This window comes from Arvicola amphibius, chromosome 17 (genome assembly GCF_903992535.2).
Source record: "Arvicola amphibius chromosome 17, mArvAmp1.2, whole genome shotgun sequence".
Taxonomy (NCBI): domain Eukaryota; kingdom Metazoa; phylum Chordata; class Mammalia; order Rodentia; family Cricetidae; genus Arvicola; species Arvicola amphibius.
The window spans coordinates 8,760,707-8,782,222 of NC_052063.2; the positions used below are offsets into that span (position 1 = coordinate 8,760,707).

The window sequence follows — 21,516 nt, forward strand, 5'->3', positions numbered from 1 at the left end:
TCTGCCTCCCGAGTGCTGGGATTAAAGGCGTGCGCCACCACCGCCCAGCTAGCTGTCAGTTTTGAAGGATGTAGTGATTCGCTTTCTGTGACATGAGCTCAGAGGCCACTGCTCTATCCTTCAAAACGGTTGCATTGTATCGCCACGTCCGGTCCTGCTACCATACACCGGTGATGTTCTGAAAGATCACTAGCTGCATCAGATCTGGACGGTATCTCTGGTCATCTTGGTTTACATCCTAAGAGCATCTGTCCCTTCGTCCCCTCCCAAGCTTTCCTTCTTTTTTCTTCAAAATTTACGACTTTCATGTTCTTGTCTGTATTCATAACCTGTATTCATTTTATCTCTGAGGTGAAAATCAATAAAGAATACTTGCCGGGTGTGCTGAGGCAACTCTGATTGCTGTACTCGGGAGGTGGGGGAAGGAGTGTCAGGAATGCAAAGTCACCCCTGGATATATAACCCCCATCTCGAAAACAACAACAGGAACATTGAGATCAGGGTTAGGGTTAGGACTGCTTACTTCACTATGACCAAATGTCTTTCATAGGCTTAATGTCACAATCCCACAAGATTAAAGCTTTGAGCATGAAGATCAAAGAATTGTTCTAACTCACCCCGGCCACCAAATCATGCCGGCACTTCCCTGTATGCTTTATGTGCATCGCTCACTGGACCACAAATCTTTACTCTCTCAATACTTTCTCCTCACTGAGATAGATAATGATTCCACTTCCCCATAGTCTTAATGACTTCTACACCATTATCCCAACCGCTGCCTTGCATCCACTCACGTTGGCTGGCGGCGTTCGTGAGACTGCCAACCTTCCCGTCGTCTTTACACAGATGCACTAGTGGTGATTGCAGAGTGAGATGCAGATCTAGATGTGAGCGGTGAAGGATAGGGACATAGAAAGGTGCACCTTTGATTTTTTTTTTTGTATGGGAGAAAATATTTGTATAATTGAACCTCAAGTGTACAAACCACAACAGGAAACACTAACCTGGATGTTAAGACACATACCCACATTCCCAGGTCAGAGGAAGGGGGATTGTGAGTTCAAGATTGACCTTAGTTAGACAGCAAAACCCTGTCTTAGAAGGGGGATTTTTAAACTGCACAATAATAGAATACATTTTAAGTAAATCCAAAATTAAATTAAATAAAAAGACATACAGAATGGGAAAAGATAATTGCAAGACGTATAACCAGAAAAATGTTCATATCCAACTGTATAAAGGGCATCTGCAGCTCTCTTAGATGAGAGAAAACTCCCAAGGAAAATTACAGATGGTTCTAGAATAAGAGGGCCCCTCCAAAGAGTGTGCCATTGCCAATATACCATACAGAATACAGCATGCTCAGCAAGATGGATTTCAAACTAAACTGCCTCGGAGAACTTGTAAAGATGCACATACGCCCTCGGATGCAGCAGTCCCACCCCTTGCACATATAGAACAACACAGCCATCTGGATCGGCAAGAGCACACAGTGTGTTCAGAGCGGGCTCTCTCACTGCAGCCTGTATCCAGTGTTTACCTACGGAAAACAAACAGCACTATTTTTTTTTTTTTTTTTTTTTTTTTTGGTTTTTCGAGACAGGGTTTCCCTGTAGTTTCTAGAGCCTGTCCTGGAGCTAGCTCTTGTAGACCAGGCTGGCCTCGAACTCAGAGATCCGCCTGCCTCTGCCTCCCGAGTGCTGGGATTAAAGGCGTTTGCCACCACCGCCCGGCAACAAACAGCACTATTACAGCCACAAAAGGCTGACTCTCACAGTGAACAAAAGAAGCCAGCTACAATAATGGTATTAGTTCATTTACACAAAATCCAAAAGCCGCCGAACTGAGATAGAGATTAGAAAGCAGGAAGGTGAGCAGTGACCAGGAGGGGTCACCAGGTGGACTTCTGGGCTGCTGGCATTGTCCCAGGCCTTCACATGGCCATTCTTCTGTGACAAACAACCTGTATCCTCACGATGCATGTTTTATTTATATTTATCTTCTTACACAGAAAAGCATTTTTTTGTCCAAAAAAGTGTTTGATGACTTTGACACTGAACGTGCCTATGTGACAAGGACATGGCCTCCCCTTCTAGAAACCACTGATGGACAACACGTAAAACAAGGGACAACCCACGGTTCAATTGGGAATGAATCAAGGAAGAGAGGAAATCTCAAACAAAATGAGGAGAGCCATTCCCAAAGCAGATGCCACCGGACAGAGAGCACAGGCAAGGGGGCCCAGGGTGACACTAAGCTGAAAATCCCAGGAAGAAATCGATGACAATGAGCAGGGCTGTGGGGCCAGGCAAGCAGTCTTGCTGTTCACAGTATCTAAAGAATGAATTAAAAATGTAAATGTCGTGTGATAATCCAAAACTCTGATACGGCTTTTCTAGGTTAAACACGGAAAGCCAGTGGAGCATCATACAGAGAGGTTGTCCTCATCCTTCCTAATGCCGAGGCCCTGTAATACAGTTCCTCGTGTTGTGGAACTCAACCATAAAATTATTTTCTTTGCTACTTCATAACTGTAGTTTTGCTACTGCTATGAATTGCAATGCGAATATTTTTGGAGATAGAGATTTGCCAAAAAGGTCTTGAGCTATAGGCTGAGAACCATTGATAGAGAGTGAGTGGTATTTCACTGGCCAGAGCCAGGCACCCCAAACCGAGACACTCATGCGCCAGCGACTACCCAATGCTTATCCTGCACTCTAAGGATCTTCATGTCCTGTCTGCAGTAATTGTCCCTTGGTGAAAGCTCAGTCAACCCAACCACGAAACTGTCAAATGGTCAAATATACTGACTTAAAGACAGAGCTGAGAAAACAGAGGATCCCATCTTGCCTCTGCAGCAGAATTACAAATTTGCAAGATGCATGGCTCCCATTTAGCAATGTGGTTCATCTGAGGTTGAGCTTGTGTTTGGCTAATGATATCAGCACAAAAACCTCTGACAAGATCTAACTCTTGATGCCAGTGTCAGCGAGAAAGCAAGGCTCTCAGAACATCGAAGAACTCTGGTTTTCAACCTTCATCATCATGTGGATGATGGGGTGCGCTGCCATTTGCAGAGATGGCTCCGGGAAGCAGTGAGCTGCGCCTCAGCGGGAAGCTAGCAAGGGGGACAACCCATTGCCTCGCCGTCTTCGCGTTCTTCATGTGAAACAAATTAATTAAAATGCCAGTTTCATTTAAGTCCTCCCTGCTTGATGAAGCAGTGCAAGTCATTAAAGCTATTAACTGTTCACTCTTGGTTCTCATAGTCTGTGTAATAAAACACGAAGAGCACGTGAGGCACCTCTCCTGTGTCTGCAAACACGGGGGCTGCTCCAGAGTGGGAGCTGAATGTTCCCCCCACCCCCTCCCAACCCCGCGGAACACCATTCGACTTGAAAGACCAACTGACAAGCTATAAGGTGACTTCAGGCATAGGTAGGCAGAAATGTCTGAAATATGAAAGATGTCTTCTAGACTTCAAGGGAAACCTGTGACAGGATTAGTGCTAGGGATAAATATTCAAGTACTCAAGTAGAAATCCTGAATTTCGCAATGTTTGTTTATACATGCCGCTAAGGGTTTTCCAGTCCTTAGATTTCTCTGAGAGGGATGGTGGTGGTGTTTTGAGTTTGCAGGGCTTGATGCTGGCCAAGGAAAGAGACCAGTTTTCAGATGTTCTCATCATTCTAGGATGTTAGAAAACCAAGCTGTTCCGGAACCCCAAGTTACTCTCAGTTCCTTAGTGTTCTGTCTGTTGAAAAAAAATTTCAGAGATACAGAGTGTAGTATAGAAGAAAGATGGAGGTTTTTACAAAGTAACGGGGAGCACTCTAAGGAGGACAGGCGACAGCCACTTGCCACTGTAGAGGAGAGCACTCTTGGATAAGAGTGGATGGTAACCAGAGAGGCCACCATAGTAGTGACAATTTTAGGTATGCTTTATAGTATTTATTAAAGTCACAAGTGTATAGTGTTTATTAAAGTCACTATAGTGTTTCTTAAAGTCATTAAGTGAGAAGGCTTTCCAGGGGCAGGGCATACTGTTCAGATGATTGGCCCAGCAGTAAGTAACAGAGCCACTTAAAAATATTCTTGTCAGGCTACGGGCATCACTGAGACCCAGTGTTTTCACGCCAGCCTCCTGTTGTCTGTGGAGTGACGCACACTTTACCAATACTTTCCTAGTGGTGTCTTACCGGCCTCACCCTTTCCTGGGCAGAGGCCTAGTAACAAAACCTGGGGCCCAAACTAGCACCAATCCCCTATCAAACCCCACAGAACGGTGCGTCTTTATTTCCCAGGTAACATATTTGATAACGGAGTCCCTAGGAATTATATCATCTCCATTCCTTCTGGAGACCTTAATCCTCTGAAAGAGGGAACACACCAGTCAGGCCCTAAATTTACCTGTTAAGAAGCTTGGTCAGGAGCCCCATCTTGCCTAGAGGCCAGTTCCAAGCAGCTCTCCACAGAGGTCCACAGAGATCGTCCCCAGCTTTGGCCTAAGCAGCTTAGTGTCCTTTATGGCACCCCTTTCTAAATTCAGACCTGTTCCCAGGTGACAAAGGCCAGCCCTTAAGCCAATTACTTCTAGATTCAATGAATTCCAACAGGCTATCCAAGGACACAGTTCCAAGGACAGCCACATCCACCAGAAAGATAAGAGAAGTCTCTTTTCCTGCAGAGAGGCCCCCTGGTGCCAACAGTTAGCTCCTGTCTGAAAGGCGCTTTCCCGTGTTTTTATCTTCTATGGTCATCTAACACTGGGAACTCACCACCGAATCCACCAGTCTCCAGTTAAGCCTTGGTGAGAAAACCCTCCAAGAAAACACCCCCTATCCTGCAGAAAAGACTGAAGTTCATCCAAAAGGACTTGTCAATCACCTGGACAGAAAAGCCTCTCATGAAAGCTATCCTCTCCAGAAGTTTTAATAGTAGACGAATTCTGCCTAGAACTGTGAGGCAACACAGTTTGGCCACTGTCCACTCTAGGCTCCTGAGATGATTCCTCCACAGTGGTCCCTCCGTCACTGCCTACGCTCCCCTTAAAGCAGTGGTTCTCAACCTGTGGGTCGGGACCCTCTGGGAGTTGAACAACCCTTTCGCCGGGGTGACCTAAGAGCCTCAGGAAACACAGATATTTACATTATGATTCATAACAGTAACAAGATTATAGCAATGAAGGAGCAATGGAATAACTTCACGGCTGGGGGTCACCACCCCATGAGGAACTGTATTAAAGGGTCACGGCATTAGGAAGGACCACCGCCCTAGAGCACCCACTTTATCTTGTGGCTACTCCACCTACCTCCCTCACTATGTCCCATCACTTTCAACAGAGATGGCGAGGACTCTGAGGCTCATGGGAGACCAAGGAGCAATACCTAAGAGATAATACATGGTGTTACAATCACAGATGAGGTAGAGGCCCACACGGGCCGCAAGGTGGACCGATATGCTTTGATGTAGAGGAGAAGATCAGCCATGTGCTTTCAGGGAACATCCTGGAATCAACCACCCTCCCCCAGAACACCCTCCACCACACCGCTTCAGATTCAAAGAAGAATAGTATTATTTGAAGAAGCTCTTTAAATGTCCAGCATTTCCCAACTACATATCTACGTGAGGCTGGGTTTTCTTTCTTACTTCAGTGAAAATATTACATTGCTGTAGACTAACATCAGAAGGTCGGAGAGGTCAACTAATTTTTTAGAAAACCAGATATTAAATACATTTGTAATAAGTTATTTCTGCTAACTTGTGGTAGATTTATTAATGATCTTCTTAAATTAATAAACATGAACATCCAGTTTTAATTTCTAACATAGCTTTATTACCTTCTTTGTAATAGATCTAATTTTTTTACCTTTCTAAAAAAATTACATCTTTCCAGACAGTTATAAATTGTATAGAGCTTTTCAAATTTGTTTTCTTGGCGTAGAATAAATCTGCAACAATTTAATTTTTCACCGTCAATGGTTACTTTTCTGTTGGTATTTATCACTTATGAGGAATATTTTTATTTTACTTTTCTTAAAATATTAATTTGACTAATACTAAGCTCTCTATATGTAACATTTAATATACATACTGTAAAATGGTTTTATAAAATCCAACATAATTTTTATAGTAATGAATTTAAATTATTTAGATTCTGACTGTCTAATCTTATTTACATGTGTAACTAAAGTTGTGATATTTAATGTCACAGAGGAAAATTAAAACCAGACAAGTTTTGCTTCAACGAACAAATTTTTTTCTGACTAAAAGGTGACTGTTTTTTTCTTGTTCTGATCTACAGATGTTAGACACTGTTGAGATGGAGTTATGCTAAAACCACCCTCAGGAGGACTACAGAAGGGAGCGGGAGAGTCCCTCATGCCCAGCACTGGGGAGCATCCCTCTGCAACTGTTGCCATGGCTCCCAGACAGAGCTCCCTGTCTTTCTGTAGTGAGACAGCCTGTGCTGAGTTCCCTGAGCCTTTGACTTGGTGTGAGTTCCACCCTTATAACCAGAGTGCGTTTGACTCCTCTCAGGGAGGGTCCGTTTCAGCCCTGCCTCTGCTCCCGCCAGTAGGCAGGATATTTCTAAACCCCAGCTCAAGGACTAAACTATTATGAACTCCAACTCCATGCCATTGGCTAGGTTCTGTTTTCTCTCCCTATGGGGCTCTTCCACCCACATCCGTGAGCAGGCAACACAGTCCTACCCCACCACTAGGACCAGATTCTACCCACTCCAGCAAGAGGGTCTGGCTACCCCTGCTGAAAAAAATCTCCATTTTACTTTGAGAACAAGGTTGTGTTTTTCTGCTGTCAAGCTCAGCCAGGAATGAAAACCAATTCTGTTCACTTCTTGACAGAATTGCTCTATGCTTGAGTTAGAATGGGCAGAAGGAGTTTTCAAATCAGCTAAAGCCCTTCGACAGACTGACTCTAAACGAACACCAGCTCTGCACTGAGTCCTGTTGGGTGTCTTCTTCTCATGTCTGACATGATGCTTAGCGGCGCTTCTCAGAGCTGGGCAGACGAGGGGCTGAACTAAGAGAGGAAGATGGCTGAGTTTCATGACTTCGGCATCTCATCTCCCTTGTAAAGATGAGCATTACGATGCTCTCCCTGGATTAATCCCAGAGGATAGATGACCTGGTGTTTGTTATCAGCTAGTAGTTCAGCCTTTGGGCTTTCTGCTGTTGTCGGTCCCCGGCTGCGAGGACACTGCTAAGGGTATAAAACTCTGTCTCCTTTGGGTCTCTGACAGGCACCTCTTCACGTCCATCTTCAGGAAGAGGGCATCCCATTGCCATCTCCCATGCATCATCTCGCTTCTTGTTTTTCAGTGTGACTCTACTCAGAATAATACTTCTTACCTAAAAACTGATCACATTGCCAGTTGACTAAGACCCCTGGCACTGTCTCCTCTTGGCTTTTTTCGACTGTGTGTGTATGTATACGGGCATGCATATGTAGATGTTCACAGGTGCACATCTGGGTACCAAGATAAAGATAGATATTGGTGGAAGACAAAGGTGGATGCTGGCTATCTCCTTTAATCGATGGCCATTTTATTTACTGAGACCGAGCTTCTTGTTGAACTCAGCACTTGCTGATTTGGCCAGTCTACCTATTGAGCTTTACCTGAAGATCCCATATCTCCTTTCAAAGTGCTGGGATTACAAGTGGGTCACCACAGGCACCCAGTGTTTACATGGGTGTTGGGAACCCACCCACTGGGCCTCACACGTGTAAAGCAATCTCCTCAAGCACTAAGACATCCATCCAGGGCCCTTCTCAGATTTAAGTGATCAATTAGCTATCTCTTCAGTGGGAGCTCTGGGCTTTTGTAGACACTGGACCTGGACAGCTCTGCTTTACTGAATTCATTCTCGTCATGCCTCGGTAATTGTTTCTGGTGAAACAGTACATAGACGGACACGTGCACACACGCACACGCATGCATGCAAACCCCTCCACTATTCTAGCACAGGTAGATTTCAGTCTGTCCCACAGGTAAATGATGTAACTGTCTGGGATTTGAGTACAAAACGCATCACTCCATTTCCCCACTACTAATTGTGCCGTGGAGGAGCAAGAGAATGAGACAGCTATAGAGAAACGGAGTCCCTGTGTTCGGTGGGTGTTGAGTTCATCTCTGAACAAATACCAAGGAAGGAAGGGAAGCACAAGTCCCATTCCTTCCAGCAGGAAGATCAGCTATGTTGAGTGGGGGGGGGGCAAACACATGCTAAACACCAACAGCGTTCTCAGCTCTGCTCCATATGTCTCCATAGTCTTGACAGCGAGTTCATCAACCTGGCCTGCATGTGTAGCTTTCTGTGTCTCATGTGTATTTAGTTGTGAGAGGCTGAATGTGGGACCACTAATCCAAAATGGTATTTTTAATTTAAAGTGTCTTAGGGAATTTAATACTTTTTATCCCTGTCAAATTAATATCAAGGTCATGAGAAAATCAAGGCTAGAAGATTGTGTATATTTGAACATAACCACAAAGTCAGCATCTAAGAAGTGTTCTCATGCTGAATCTAAACATGGTTCCCCATCGCCAGTACCATCACTGTGGGGTCTACAAGACAATGCATAGAATATTCAACCAATAGGACCAAGCATTCTGCTGGGATTTTCCCACGTCCTATGAATGCCTGTAATTACTGTCGGGTCCTGGCAAGGGGCCCTGGAGAGCAGCTTCCACAGGCAGCTGCTCTGTCATGACAGCTCAGGTCTTGAATTGCTCTGTCAAGAACATCTGATTCCCGTTCTATCCGGTACTGGTTTGCATCGGTCCTATAATACTCCCAGCAAACTCTTGCACCATCTTGATCGTTCCCAACTTTCCACACAAGACATCCAGTTAGCTGCTGGTGTATTAACCCTGCTTCATGAGTATGGCTTCTCAAAGACAGATTTGTATATGTCAGTGTCTGTGCCTGTTCTAACGGCCCATGGCTATAGGCTCATGGAAGGGAGGACCTGATTCCCTGCTGTTTGTTCCACGACTCCTCTCTGAGAGATATAAGCATCTGTGCAGGGCTCGGGGTGCGGCTCAGTGCTGAAACAGATACTTAAGCTTAAGACTCCAGATTCCATCAATAGCACCGCAAAGGAGTGGGAAGGAAGGGAGAGGGGGGAAGAAATATTGGGCACTGCTCTCTGCACATAAAATGATGACTATCGCTCACCCCCTCATGCGTAGATGAATACTAATATTGTTTAAAGCTAGATTACTGAGGTTCCTCTTCTGGATGCTAATTTATGCTAATGAGGAGGAAATCAAACAAGTTTTATTTGTTGTTGTTGAGAGATTTTTCCCTTTAGCAAGTCATTTTAATATGAACTTCATGGCCATCTGTGTATTTGTGGAAATCAGGTGGGAATTCAGAACTTCCTTCCAACCCAAACACAGAAATGAGCGAAGTCATCAGCATGCATTAATTATCAGCCTGCCAGGAAAAGACTGGAGGGCAAGATTAATATTCTGTATGCAAGGTAAAATGAAAAACAGATTAGACTTTACAACCGAGCAATTTCATGGTTAAAAAAGTAAAGAAGTGTTAACGGTCTAAAGCAGAAACCAAAGAAAGCAGAATGTGCACTAGGAAAGCTGTCCACACAGAACAGCAACAACGAAATCCCAATCAGCAAAGATGAAAATGGATCAACTGGACCAACCGATATCGCTTGGTTGAGAGAATACCGTCCTCCGTTGTGCTTCCATGGCAACAACTCTCCCTGTCGCTCTGTACAGATGCTCAAGATTCTTCTGAGGAGCCTCTAGACACTGACTGCCCTTGGTGAGTGTTAGTGTAGATGGTTATCCAGTGAACATTCACAGACATCTCACCCCATCTGCAGGCAGAGCACATGTCCTTACCCCACTCACGCTGAGCACAGCTATGAGCAATAGAATAGGTTGGTAAGAGAGGCCTTCGGGAGGCCTGTGTGATCTGACCTCTGGCTCTTGCCCTGGTAATCTGCTGAGTGGAGCAGGCTGTGGGCAGCCCGGAGCACTCTGCAGGCTAGAGCACATAGCAGATGGTCACAGAGCAGGTCCGAGCCCCATCTGCAGCCTGAGGCAGAGCACAGGAGAAGAATAAAGATGCTCTTAGCTGTGAGTCCCTGAGGGATGCTTGGTCCATCTTAGATGAGCCTTATTTGTTATTTCTAAAACTGAAGACCACACAGCAAGGAGTAGAATAAAGTAGATCTGCCATCCAAAATTAATCTGATAGAAGAAGATCTCAAAAGATCTCATCTCTGAAAGCATGAGAAATGTGACTAGTTCCAGGTTGTAAGACTTCTCTGGCAGGGCCAGAGGCATTGTCTCTAGTGAACTCATCTTATGATGCCAAGGAGACGGGAGATCCCAGATACAGGTGTGGGCAATGACCCAGAAGCCCGAGATAGCAAACTTCTAACGGGCATGAGAACAATAAAGGTTTAAGAATAAAGTTTCAATATAAGCAAGCTCTCGAATCAACATGTGACCTCCAAGAAAACATTGTTACGCCAGAAAGTCTTGGTCACTGAATCATCTACAAGGATCTTGAAGGACAATGGCGTGAGAGGCGAGAGCGTCTCTGAAGGGTGACCTGGTTGGATTCAAGGGAGTTTCATTCGCACCAAACCCCAAACAAACCAACAACACAGAGACATGAGTCTCACTGAAACATTCAGCGCCCCCTTACTCCTTGGTTGTCACCCGTTTCAGGGCTTATTATATGAGAGACATTCACTAAACATTTTGGACGAGTGGATGAACAAACGCAAAAATGAATGTTAAGTACATTCCTGTTGCGTCCACCACAGATACAAGTCATAAAGACAGCAGTACAGTCAATCTTAAACTCTGTTCACCTGGCGTTCATCAGTTCATCTCATAGATTGAATGCCTGGGGTGTGCAAGTGATGGTGTGCTCTCTTGTAGATAAAATAACATAGTGCAGATCCTGCTCTTAATGAATGGATGACACACTTAAATGCACACACTCAAACAGACACGCAAGTGTGAAATACTAATGAAGACTAGAGAGTCCTTGGAAAGCAAAAGTCCGTGAATGTTTTGGGCCGGAGGATCACAGAAACTCCCTCAAACAAAAGGTTACCTTCTGACACACATGTATGTTAAGACAAACAACAGAAGGTCATGCCATTCCCAGGGCCCTGACACGCAGCAGCCAGCTGAGTAACATGTATGCTCAGGTAGAGAAATGAGCATATCCTATTTGGGCAACTGGCCCTGGGATCCTGGAGACTCCACAAACCATCATCTCCTCAAAGCAAAAGGTCAACGAACCACAACAATAAAGTCTTAGAGTTGGTTGCGTGTTACACAGAGAAGACTCTGCAGACGTCCAAACATACCGAGTAAATAATCCGTGTATGAGGAGAAAAGATCCACGACGGCAAACTCTGGGATGTTTGGCAGCACCATGTGGTTGACTTTGTCGGTCCTGGCATCCTTTTTTCCGATCAGGAGGTTGATTGCCAGCACAGCTCCACTGACCTGGAATGAACACATTAGAATTCATCTATTCTGTGTTAGCATAGGCTATGGTTTGACTGGGTCCCTCTAAGTACGTGTGCTGAGCATTTGATCCCCACAGTGACACCAGTGGGGACGGGGAACATTTCAGTAGATGATTAAGTCAAGAGAGCTCAGCCCTGAGGCGTGGGTTTTGAGAGTATTTACAGAATGAGCTCCTTCTTACATGAAGAGCTGTCTTCCCATTTGATATATTTCTGCCCTTCCACCTTCTGCCAGGCAATGATAGAGCAAAAAGGTCATGACCAGGTCCTGGCCCTTGCTCTTGAACCTACCAGCCTCAAAAACTGTGAATTGGTAGATCCATGTTGAACATGAATTATCCAATGTCTGTTGTTCTAATACAGTACAATATAGACAGAGACAATAAACAATAAACATGAAGACATAAATTCATAAAATAATGTTCAATATACATTGGAAGAAAAAGATCACCATTTGAAAAAAAAAGAGCATGTGATCCCTCGCTCACGTGTGGAATACGCAGCGCAGTCAAACTGGTTTAGCTTTGACGATTTAATTAACGCATAAGTTACTTTAAATAAGTTACATCATCCAGCTGTGAAACGCATTTGCCAAAATGTCAGCCAGGTACACACGTATATCCAATATTTCATTAAGGGACATAGGAAATAGTTGTGTCTGGTTTCTAGAGACTCTAAATGCTACACATGTGTAGAGATTACCTGTAAAGTTTCCAAAATGACATGGCAGATAGAGATCCCTCCCCAAGTGTAACTTCTTTCTCTCAAGCAGATCCATTGAGCTGCTATGGAAGCTCGTAGATGGAGGGTACAGGGGGAATCAGCAATGGGAGACACAGACAGCAGGGAGAGTCAACAGTGGGGGACACAGACAACAGGGAGAGTCAACAGTGGGGGACACAGACAGCAGGGAGAGTCAACAGTGGGGGACACATACAACAGGGAGAGTCAACAGTGGGGGACACAGACAGCAGGGAGAGTCAACAGTGGGGGACACAGACAACAGGGAGAGTCAACAGTGGGGGACACAGACAACAGGGAGAGTCAAAAGTGGGGGACACAGACAACAGGGAGAGTCAACAGTGGGGGACACAGACAACAGGGAGAGTCAACAGTGGGGGACACAGACAACAGGGAGAGTCAACAGTGGGGGACACAGACAACAGGGAGAGTCAACGGTGGGGGACACAGACAACAGGGAGAGTCAACATGCACATACTAACCTGCGCAGCAGCTCGGATTGCAACCCAGGCTAGTGAGGTGTACATCTCAAATCGACTTGCGATTGGTTCTTTAATAGAACTGTGCCTTCTGGGAAAAGTCTAAAATAGTAAATAGAGAGCATTTCAGCATAGAGAAGACTCAGGGTTTCATGGCAAACCTCATCTTCTCCAGATGGCATGCTGATGGAATGATATAGAACCATCACGAAGGATAGCATGTTAGTGCCATGAGAAGATATTTAAAATATATATCAAAAAGAAAACTATAGGCTTAAAATTTAAAAATTGCAAGTATGATCCTACTTTTTAAAATGTGCATACATTACTGTCTATGTAAGCAAATATTATACCAAGTCTTAAGAATATTTACTTTTTCCTAACTTTTCTATAGTGAGTTTACATGATTTATGAAATACTTTGATAAAATTATCTCTTTAACTGATGTCAAATTCCATTTTAGTAGAGGTTATTAACACTGAATATATTGTGGACAAAGAGACAGGGAATGATAATAATTAAATTTGTCCTGTTTTTCTGTTGTTTTGACATGGGTCTCAAAGTCCTGCAGGCCCTAAACTCAAGAGTCCCTTGCCTCTGTCTCCTGAGTGATTCAGTGATTGGATATTAGGTTACTATTATGAAAAATGCTAAAGGGATTTCATAACTCAGTGGAACAGTAGAAAGGAAACCACAAGGGACAGTTTTTACATATACAAGTACATACATTCAATTCTTAGACCCAAGAAATTTAATGCTACAAAAATAAATACAGCAAATACAGTAATTAATACTTTTAATGATAGCTGAAGTAAATAAATTTTAAGTCCATTTTTAAAATTTTAAGTAATTAGGCCACATATGGCAGCACAGGCCTTTAATCCCTATGGAGGTGGAGGCAGGAGGCTCTTTTGAGTTCAGTGCCAGCCTGGTCTAAAGAGTGAGTTCCACGACAGCCAGGGCTACATAGAGAAGTCCTGTCTCTAAAAACAAACAAACAAAAATTAAGTAATTAGACCCCTAAGTTCTAATTTTTTGATTATTTCTCTAATCTGCAAGAAAACTAGACAATTAAATGCAGCAACATGAAGCATGCCAATGATTTATCTCTGGCTGGAAGACTAATGGGGAAGGAGTGAGGTCCTGGATACTAAGGATGCTGAGTCATGGGGTACAACGATCTGATGTGCCAGCCTACACAAATGACAGATTTAAAGAAAAGGACACCAGGAGAGACTTCCCTGTGGGCATCTGAACTGTACATATTGTCCAAGATAAGAGCCTACTGGGAACCATGTGGGCTCTAGCGTAGCAATGACTACCCTACTAAGCCTGAGCAGTTTGCTTACTGCAAATCTGGAAGAAAGAATGGCAGCCATGAATGGAAGAATCCAGAGAAAGGCGAGAACAATTGCTGATGCAACACTGGGGAGAGCAGCCACTTCTGATGGAGCAGGAAACATTCCTGAGGACGCTGGACTTGGGCTCAAAACAGACTTTTAAAAATGGGCTGGAGAAAGAGCATTATGGTTTTACTGTTTTAGATGGGGGGGGAGGGGTATCAACATTGCACAGTCCATGTGACCAGAGCAGAGAAGAAAAAGAGAAGCCTGGGAATGATTGGAAATCAAAACATTAAATAAAACATTATTTACTTGTAAAAGATGTGATCCTATAGGCAGGAAATCCTAGGACACACACACACACACACACACACACACATCTGCACACACATATACATATGTGCACACATATACATGCACACTATTAAAATCAACAAACACAGTCAGTGAGGCCGTGGGATATAAAACTCAACAATATGTGCAAATCAATTACATTTCTATAAAGAAACTATAATATATGGCCCCGGAGTCTTAATATTGTTAAGACAAGCTGTCACTAGATTGTACTACAGCTTCAACAGAATTCCTCAAAAGATCCAATTCCATTTTCATTGTGTAAACTGGGAGGCAGACTGGACGATGTGTGTAAAGCTGTGAAGGTTCGCAAGTACAAAAGAATTCCCAAGATGAATCGTGGCGTTGGAGGGCATGTGCTCTGAAACCCGAGCTACAGCAACAGAGAATGGAACGTTCATAAAGGTGGGCTCGAAGATCAATGGGTTCTAAAGATCTTTGCATGCCACTCCAAACATGATCGCTAAAAAAGGGCGAGCTCATCCTGGAACTTCATAACAATTCAAATCTTCTGTGTCTCTAAACACCACAAGCCACCAGCTTGAGGGGGGGGGGGATATTTGCAAATCGTACATCCAGTGGGAGACCTGTGTCTAGAATATGTAGAGATGAAAAAAGCTGTTGCAACTGATCTTTCTCTCTTTGAACTATTCTTCCTCGTTTAACTGCGGGGGAAATCCCATTCCCTCTCCTAAACTTTCTCATCTGTGAAGTCTTCTATAGTATGCCCACAAAAGAGGATCAGTGTGTCTGGCATCTCCACCTTGGCATGCTGTTTTCAGTCCTTATCACGGTGCCATTCTACAGTGTCTTTCCCTTGCTGGACTCTGGACTCTGTCGGGAAAGTGGATGATATGCCTAGTGCCACATTAATCCCTTCAAAAATGTTTGGAGGATGAGTGAATGAATGAATGAATGAATGAATGCTCAAAATAGTTCATTAGACTTAACTAATAATTATTGGACAATCTACTACATATAAAATACTTAATGAAGAATATAGAGGTTGTGTTGAAGTTATGTGAAACTACCGGAACTTAATACATCATGCTCAATACTTTGTGCTTCTAGCCACCCTAAAATATATGAATAGCCATCTCCATATCAAAGGTGGGGAAGCAAGGCTTCAGAAGTCACTCTGGGACATCAGGTTGAGATCCAAAGCCAAGACTGTCCTGTTTGCACACCATTAGAAGTGAAACGATACTATTGATTTTTTTTTTTTTTTTTGGTTTTTCGAGACAGGGTTTCCCTGTAGTTTCTAGAGCCTGTCCTGGAGCTAGCTCTTGTAGACCAGGCTGGCCTCAAACTCAGAGATTCGCCTGCCTCTGCCTCCCGAGTGCTGGGATTAAAGGCGTGAGCCACCACCGCCCGGCTACTATTGATTATTTTGCGTCACATTTTATTTGCTTATTTAGGGAACACATGTAAGGAGGTCACAGGACTACTTGCTCTGATTGGTCCTCTCCTACCAGGAGCATCATGGGAGTCCAGCTTGGTGGCAAGAGTCTTGACTGACTGACCCAGTGGCCCGGTTCCAGCTGGTTTTTAAGGGCTTTTGTGTAATTTCTATTAAGACAAATGTCAAATGCTGTATTTCAAGAGTGCAAATATACCTGGAAGGGTGTTTTTATTCATTTTGGGCTATTTTCTATGACTCTAGTAATTTTATATTTTGTTGAAGTATTTGCTATGTCAAGATATACAGATTTCATGGAATTATAGTGCTTTTTTTCTGTAAACCCTGTTTCACATTCAAAATTACAATCCCATCTCCTGGACGGGCCGAGAAAGTAATGAGATTCGCGCCAGCACTGTTCTCTATAGAACCCACACTCACGCTTCTCTCTGACTGGTAGTGAGCATTTTTAGCATAACCCCCAGAGCAACCTTTCCTGGCTCATCATCATTTTTATTTTTTAAATGGTGATACCCACCTAATGCAGCTAGCATACAAATAATTTGATTGACTAGTTATATTTGCCTAAAGTTTTAAGTCATGTTTATGAAGTCTCAAAAATTAGAGATTTGAAACAGTTGCAGTGGGTGCACGCCTTCAATCCCAGCATTTGGGAGGCAGAGGCAGGTGGATCTCTGTGAGTTTGAGCCTGGTCTACAAGGAGAGGTACAGGACACCCAGGGCTACACGGAGAGACCTTATCTCAAAAGAAACAAAAAAACAAAAATTAAAAAAATCTGGGGGAGTGTCAGGGCAGAGGGCGAATTCAAAGGGACGGGGAGGTGACTAGAATTGAGACACGTGATGTGAAACCCACAAAGAACCGATAAAAAGTGCTAAAAAAACAGTTAAGAGATTTGATCCCAACGTTTTCTGAAAAGATCTCCTTGCAGAGTCAATGATCATTTGGTGAGGAAAACATGAACGTTTACTACAGCCCAACAATAATCATGTCATTCAAAGCAACCTGGCTTATTTCTTTCCTGAGGATCTTCCTCGGTCAGAATCTTTGGTACTGCAGCCCACCTATGCACATCATCCGGACCTGGGAGGCTGCTGGGAACCCCAAACCCCAAGTCCACTTCCTAAGTGACAAGTCATTATCTGCCTTCAGCAAGACTTGGAGAGATGTGTCCGCACCTTCATTCCCAGGCACTGCTGTGGGTACTGAATCCTCCTGGGAGTCTGCTAAGCGCCCGCCTTATCCAACACCTCCCATCATGACATCACACCAAAGTGCCACCTTTCTGTGCCATCCCAGCAACCCAAATAATTTCCTCATGAGTTTCACTACCAAGAGTCCTGCTCAGCCCCTCTTTCTCGCTCACTCCCTTCTGATTATCCATGTCTGCAGCCATCCAGCCTGTCTCCCTCCACCAGCCTGATGGGAAGAAGGACTATGCTCAACTCAGCACTGACTCAGCACCTTCTAGAAGATCGCCTCTATCACAGCCGATGCTTGATACATCTGTGAGATGTGAATGACACCGATGGGCCATATTAGCTTCAAAATTACTGTGTGTCCATTCCTATATTCTCCCGAGCATGCCTAACCATTGCCTTTGTGTATTTACATAACCAGCATTCTGTGTGCGTCATTTTTACAAGCAGAAACACCAACATGAAATCAATTTCCAGAGTTCTACCAAAAGGCTCCCAGAGGCATCTGACTACAAGTGTGATTGTAGGGCTATTTCATTTGTATTTGAACAAACAGACTAGAAAGAAAAACAGCCACACTGGCCAGCCTTACAGACCAGGTGGTGGGGACCCACACCTTTAATCCCAGTAGCCACACTAGTTTGCCATAGAAAGTGGTGCACACCTTTAATCCCGGCACTAGAGAGGATTATAAAACAAGAGGAGACAGCTCTCAGGCTCAGTCTCATTCTGAGATTCCTGGAGGCAGGATCGCCATTTTGGACTGAGGCAGAGGTAAGAGCCAGTAGCTGGCTGTTTTGCTTTTCTGACCTTTGGGTTAGATCCCAATTTCTGTCTCTGGGTTTTTATTAATGGCAATACATATGACTATAAAGTAATGAGTTGATGTCTCCAAGTCATCTAGGAAAATGCCTCATTATTTCCACAGTGAAGAATCACTGCAAATGATCAAAGGTTTCCAATCCCTCTGAACACAGCTGTTACCTTGAGTGTTGATGGTGTCGCCGAGACTTTCTTCTTCGGCTTCTTCAGATGGAAATACACCAAGGCAATTTCTAGGTAGGAGTCTTTGATCAACCTAAAATGAAAGGACATTACACTTAGCCTCAGTGGTCTCTTGGACCATCTCGTTGTACTTTTTGCCAACAAGGTTGAGGAGAATGAACGGGAAGGACAGACAAGTGTTCTTCTCTTAACCTATGCATCCTGAGGCTGCAGCTAGTAGGATCTTCCTCTTTCTCGGAAAGGAGAAGCTCTTGAGAAAACTCAGCATTCTACCTGGGCTTATGCTGGTGACATCCTGGGCTATGACCGCTGCAAAGCTTAGCAAGACCTTTCTGGAACATTTCAGTGAAGCAGTCGCTAAAGAAGTCATAGTAAAAGAAGCCACCCTTGAACACCAGGTGTCTGTCTACTCTCCTACACTAATTAAAATGGAAATAGACAGAGACTGCCTCAGACAGCGCTAATGCTCAGATCTAGACATATTCTATTAAAGGCATCAATTGAAGTCTCTTGGAGCAGACCTGGCCTAACAACAGTGGCTTCCCATCAATACTGTGGTCATTTTTTAACTGAATTAAGTAGGCTATTAGTATGGATGGCTACAGAGACCATGTAAATAAATCCTTCTAAACTCTTTAACATTCATGGTAGGTTCTTCTAGTTGTAAACTGATAGTCCAGAGGAATACCCCATATTCTTGATATTGACAGGAGACCTGGGTCTAGGTGAGAGCCAGTTGGCAACCTAGAATGCCACTATCACAGATGGGAGGCATCCCCCCCACTTTCCTGTAAAGGCCGCCTTAGGTCAGAGCCAGAAGCAACAACCTTGAGAAGCAGGTAGGTAAACCTTCTGTCAGGGTTAGCCCCAGTGCATAAACCCTGCTATGACCACGTCTCTCATTCATCCCTTTCTTTGGTATTTTGTCTTTTTCCCCCCAAAGCTGAGGACCGAACCCAGGGCCTCGCACTTGCTTGGCAAGCGCTCTACCACTGAGCTACATCCCCAACCCCTCATCCCTTTCTTGAACCTTGCGTGCCCTACTACATAGAGCTCAGATCACACAGGAATAGTTCTACAAGAATTAAATGGTCTCCATTACCCTGAGTTCTGATCATTTCTCAGGCTTATTTGAATGGCTTCGAAAAAACTCTCTACTTGAGAAATTGGAGATTTCTCTTCCTTCAGGATTTGACGCTCTATTCTGCCTGCAAGAAGAAATAACATGCATGAGGATGGTTTCCCCCTTTTTTGCAATTTATGATGGAAAAGCAAATACTTCATTCTATAAACCCTGGAAGCTGGACTGCTGTCCTCCACTTGTCTGTCCATCACTCCTTGATTGAAGATAAGCTGAGGAGGAAAGAATTATCGCTTCCTTCCCCAGGAATGTCTGAAATGCTTTCCATAAAAGACACCTTTGCTTCCCAACACCACTGGCATTACAGCTTCCTTTCCTCTGTCCCTTTACTTTGTGATTCCTCTCCTCTAACATCCCTTTCTCTCTTGCTCTTGTCTATTTCACTATATATATATATATATATATATATATATATATATATTATAAAAGCTCTATGTTCATTGCAGCAATATTCGTAACTACAAAGACAGAATAAGTCTGAGTGCTCTTTGAGGTTAAATGGTTTTTTTTTCCAATGGGATACATACATACACACACACACAAAGAATATTATCTAGCATAAAATGAAAGAAATGTTGCCATTTGCACATATGAACGCGGGACACTATGTTAAGCAAAAGAAGCTAAGCACAGGAAGGTAAACACTGCAAGATGTTGCTTACATCAATTCATGAATCTGAAAAAGCTCCATGCATGAGGTCTAAAGTGGAACACCAGGTGCTGAAGTATGGGAAACAGAGAGGTGCTGATAATAGTTTAGTCAGGATGAATGTGTTCTGGGATCTACTATACAGCCTAGTGATTGCAATTAGTATATTATATACTTTAAAAGTACTAAGGAATTAGATTCTTAAACATTCATGCCACAAAATAAAATGATTTTTTTGTTTGAGTTGAATTAGCTAGGTTTAATCACCTCATTATATATATACATATATTTATATATATATATATATATTTATATATATATGTATATATATGTATGAATGAAAGCATTACACTGTACTGAAATATATATAATTTTTATTAAAGTTTTTAAGTTATATATTTATACTGGTGTAAGCCTAGCCTTTTATGGCTGTGCCATCTCTCCAACCAAGCTTTTAAGTTTTAAAAATAAACTTAACAAAAGTCAAGAGGTGATAGCACACGCCTTTAAGCCCAGCATTCAGGGAGGCAGAAGCAAATGAATCCCTGAGTAGGCCAGCCTGATCTACAGAGTGAGTTCCAGAGCAGCCAGGGCTACATAATACCCTGTCTCGAAAAGCCAAAAAACAAACAAACAAACAAAAATAATGAACTTAATAAAAAATAAATCCTTAAAAAACAAAACAGCAAATGCTTGAAAATACTTAGAAATGAAGCCATGGCAACCATGGTGGATGCCATCCTTCCAGCACAAGAACTGAGAGAGCTGTCCTGCAGTAGAAAAGCCAGGAAAGTAAAGCCCTATAGTCACCATGAGTAAGAGCCACAGCTTTTGCACGGCAGGAGGGAAAGGGACGGGACGGGGGGGGGGGGGGGGGGGGGACACAGAGCATGCTCATTTAACAGCTGCTGGTGTGTGAGATGCTAACTCTCATGTGGCATGTCTAGATCAGTAAAGGACAGCAATTGTTATGCTTTGGTTTTACTGTGGCAAAAATGGCCATGGTGAAATCCCACGGATGCATTGTCTTTAAATTCTAAGGCAGATATTCTACAGTTATTAAATTTTAATTTATGCTATCCCTTACTTAGAGAAATTAACCAAAATGTCTAACTAGGTAATGAAATAATATAAAACGCTAATTTATTATTATCATTTAATTATTTTTTAATTAGTAAGTTCAATTTGTCTTATAATTATTATTTAACAAGTATGTGTTTTTTTAAAGATTTATTTCTGTTTTAAATATCTTCTTTTATGTGTACAGATAAGTTTTCCTGCATGTATGTCTGTGTATCATGTGTATGGCTAGTACCTGAGAGGCCAAAGGAGGGCACTGGATCCCCTGAAATTAAAGTTACAGCTGTATTCATGATGGGAATCGAACCTGGATTCTCCGAAAGAGAAGTCAGTGATCTCAACTGCTGAGTGATTTCTCTAGGCCTATTTTTTTTTTAATTTTTAAATTATGTGTACATGTGTCTGTGTGGGTATATGTGAGCATGAGAGAAGGCACCCACAGAGGCCGGAAGACTTTGCTGGATCCCATGGAGCTGGAGTTACAGCTCCCCTAACGTGGGTGCTGGGAACTTGACTCAGGTCCTCAAGAGGAGCTTTACACACTTAGCAGTGGGAAA

The 21,516-nt window shown here is 43.3% G+C and overlaps 1 protein-coding gene across 1 annotated transcript in view; it reads right to left on the reverse strand.

The window, feature by feature from the left end:
* Cfap54 (cilia and flagella associated protein 54) overlaps positions 1-21,516 on the reverse strand; it is a 281,209-nt gene that overhangs the window by 57,576 nt on the left and 202,117 nt on the right. The window contains exons 58-61 of the mRNA XM_038314435.1: positions 19,192-19,297; positions 18,069-18,162; positions 12,771-12,869; positions 11,383-11,524 (exon numbers count right to left, since the gene is read on the reverse strand). Of these exons, the coding sequence (XP_038170363.1) occupies positions 11,383-11,524; positions 12,771-12,869; positions 18,069-18,162; positions 19,192-19,297 (441 nt within the window). The remainder of the gene's footprint in view (positions 1-11,382; positions 11,525-12,770; positions 12,870-18,068; positions 18,163-19,191; positions 19,298-21,516) is intronic.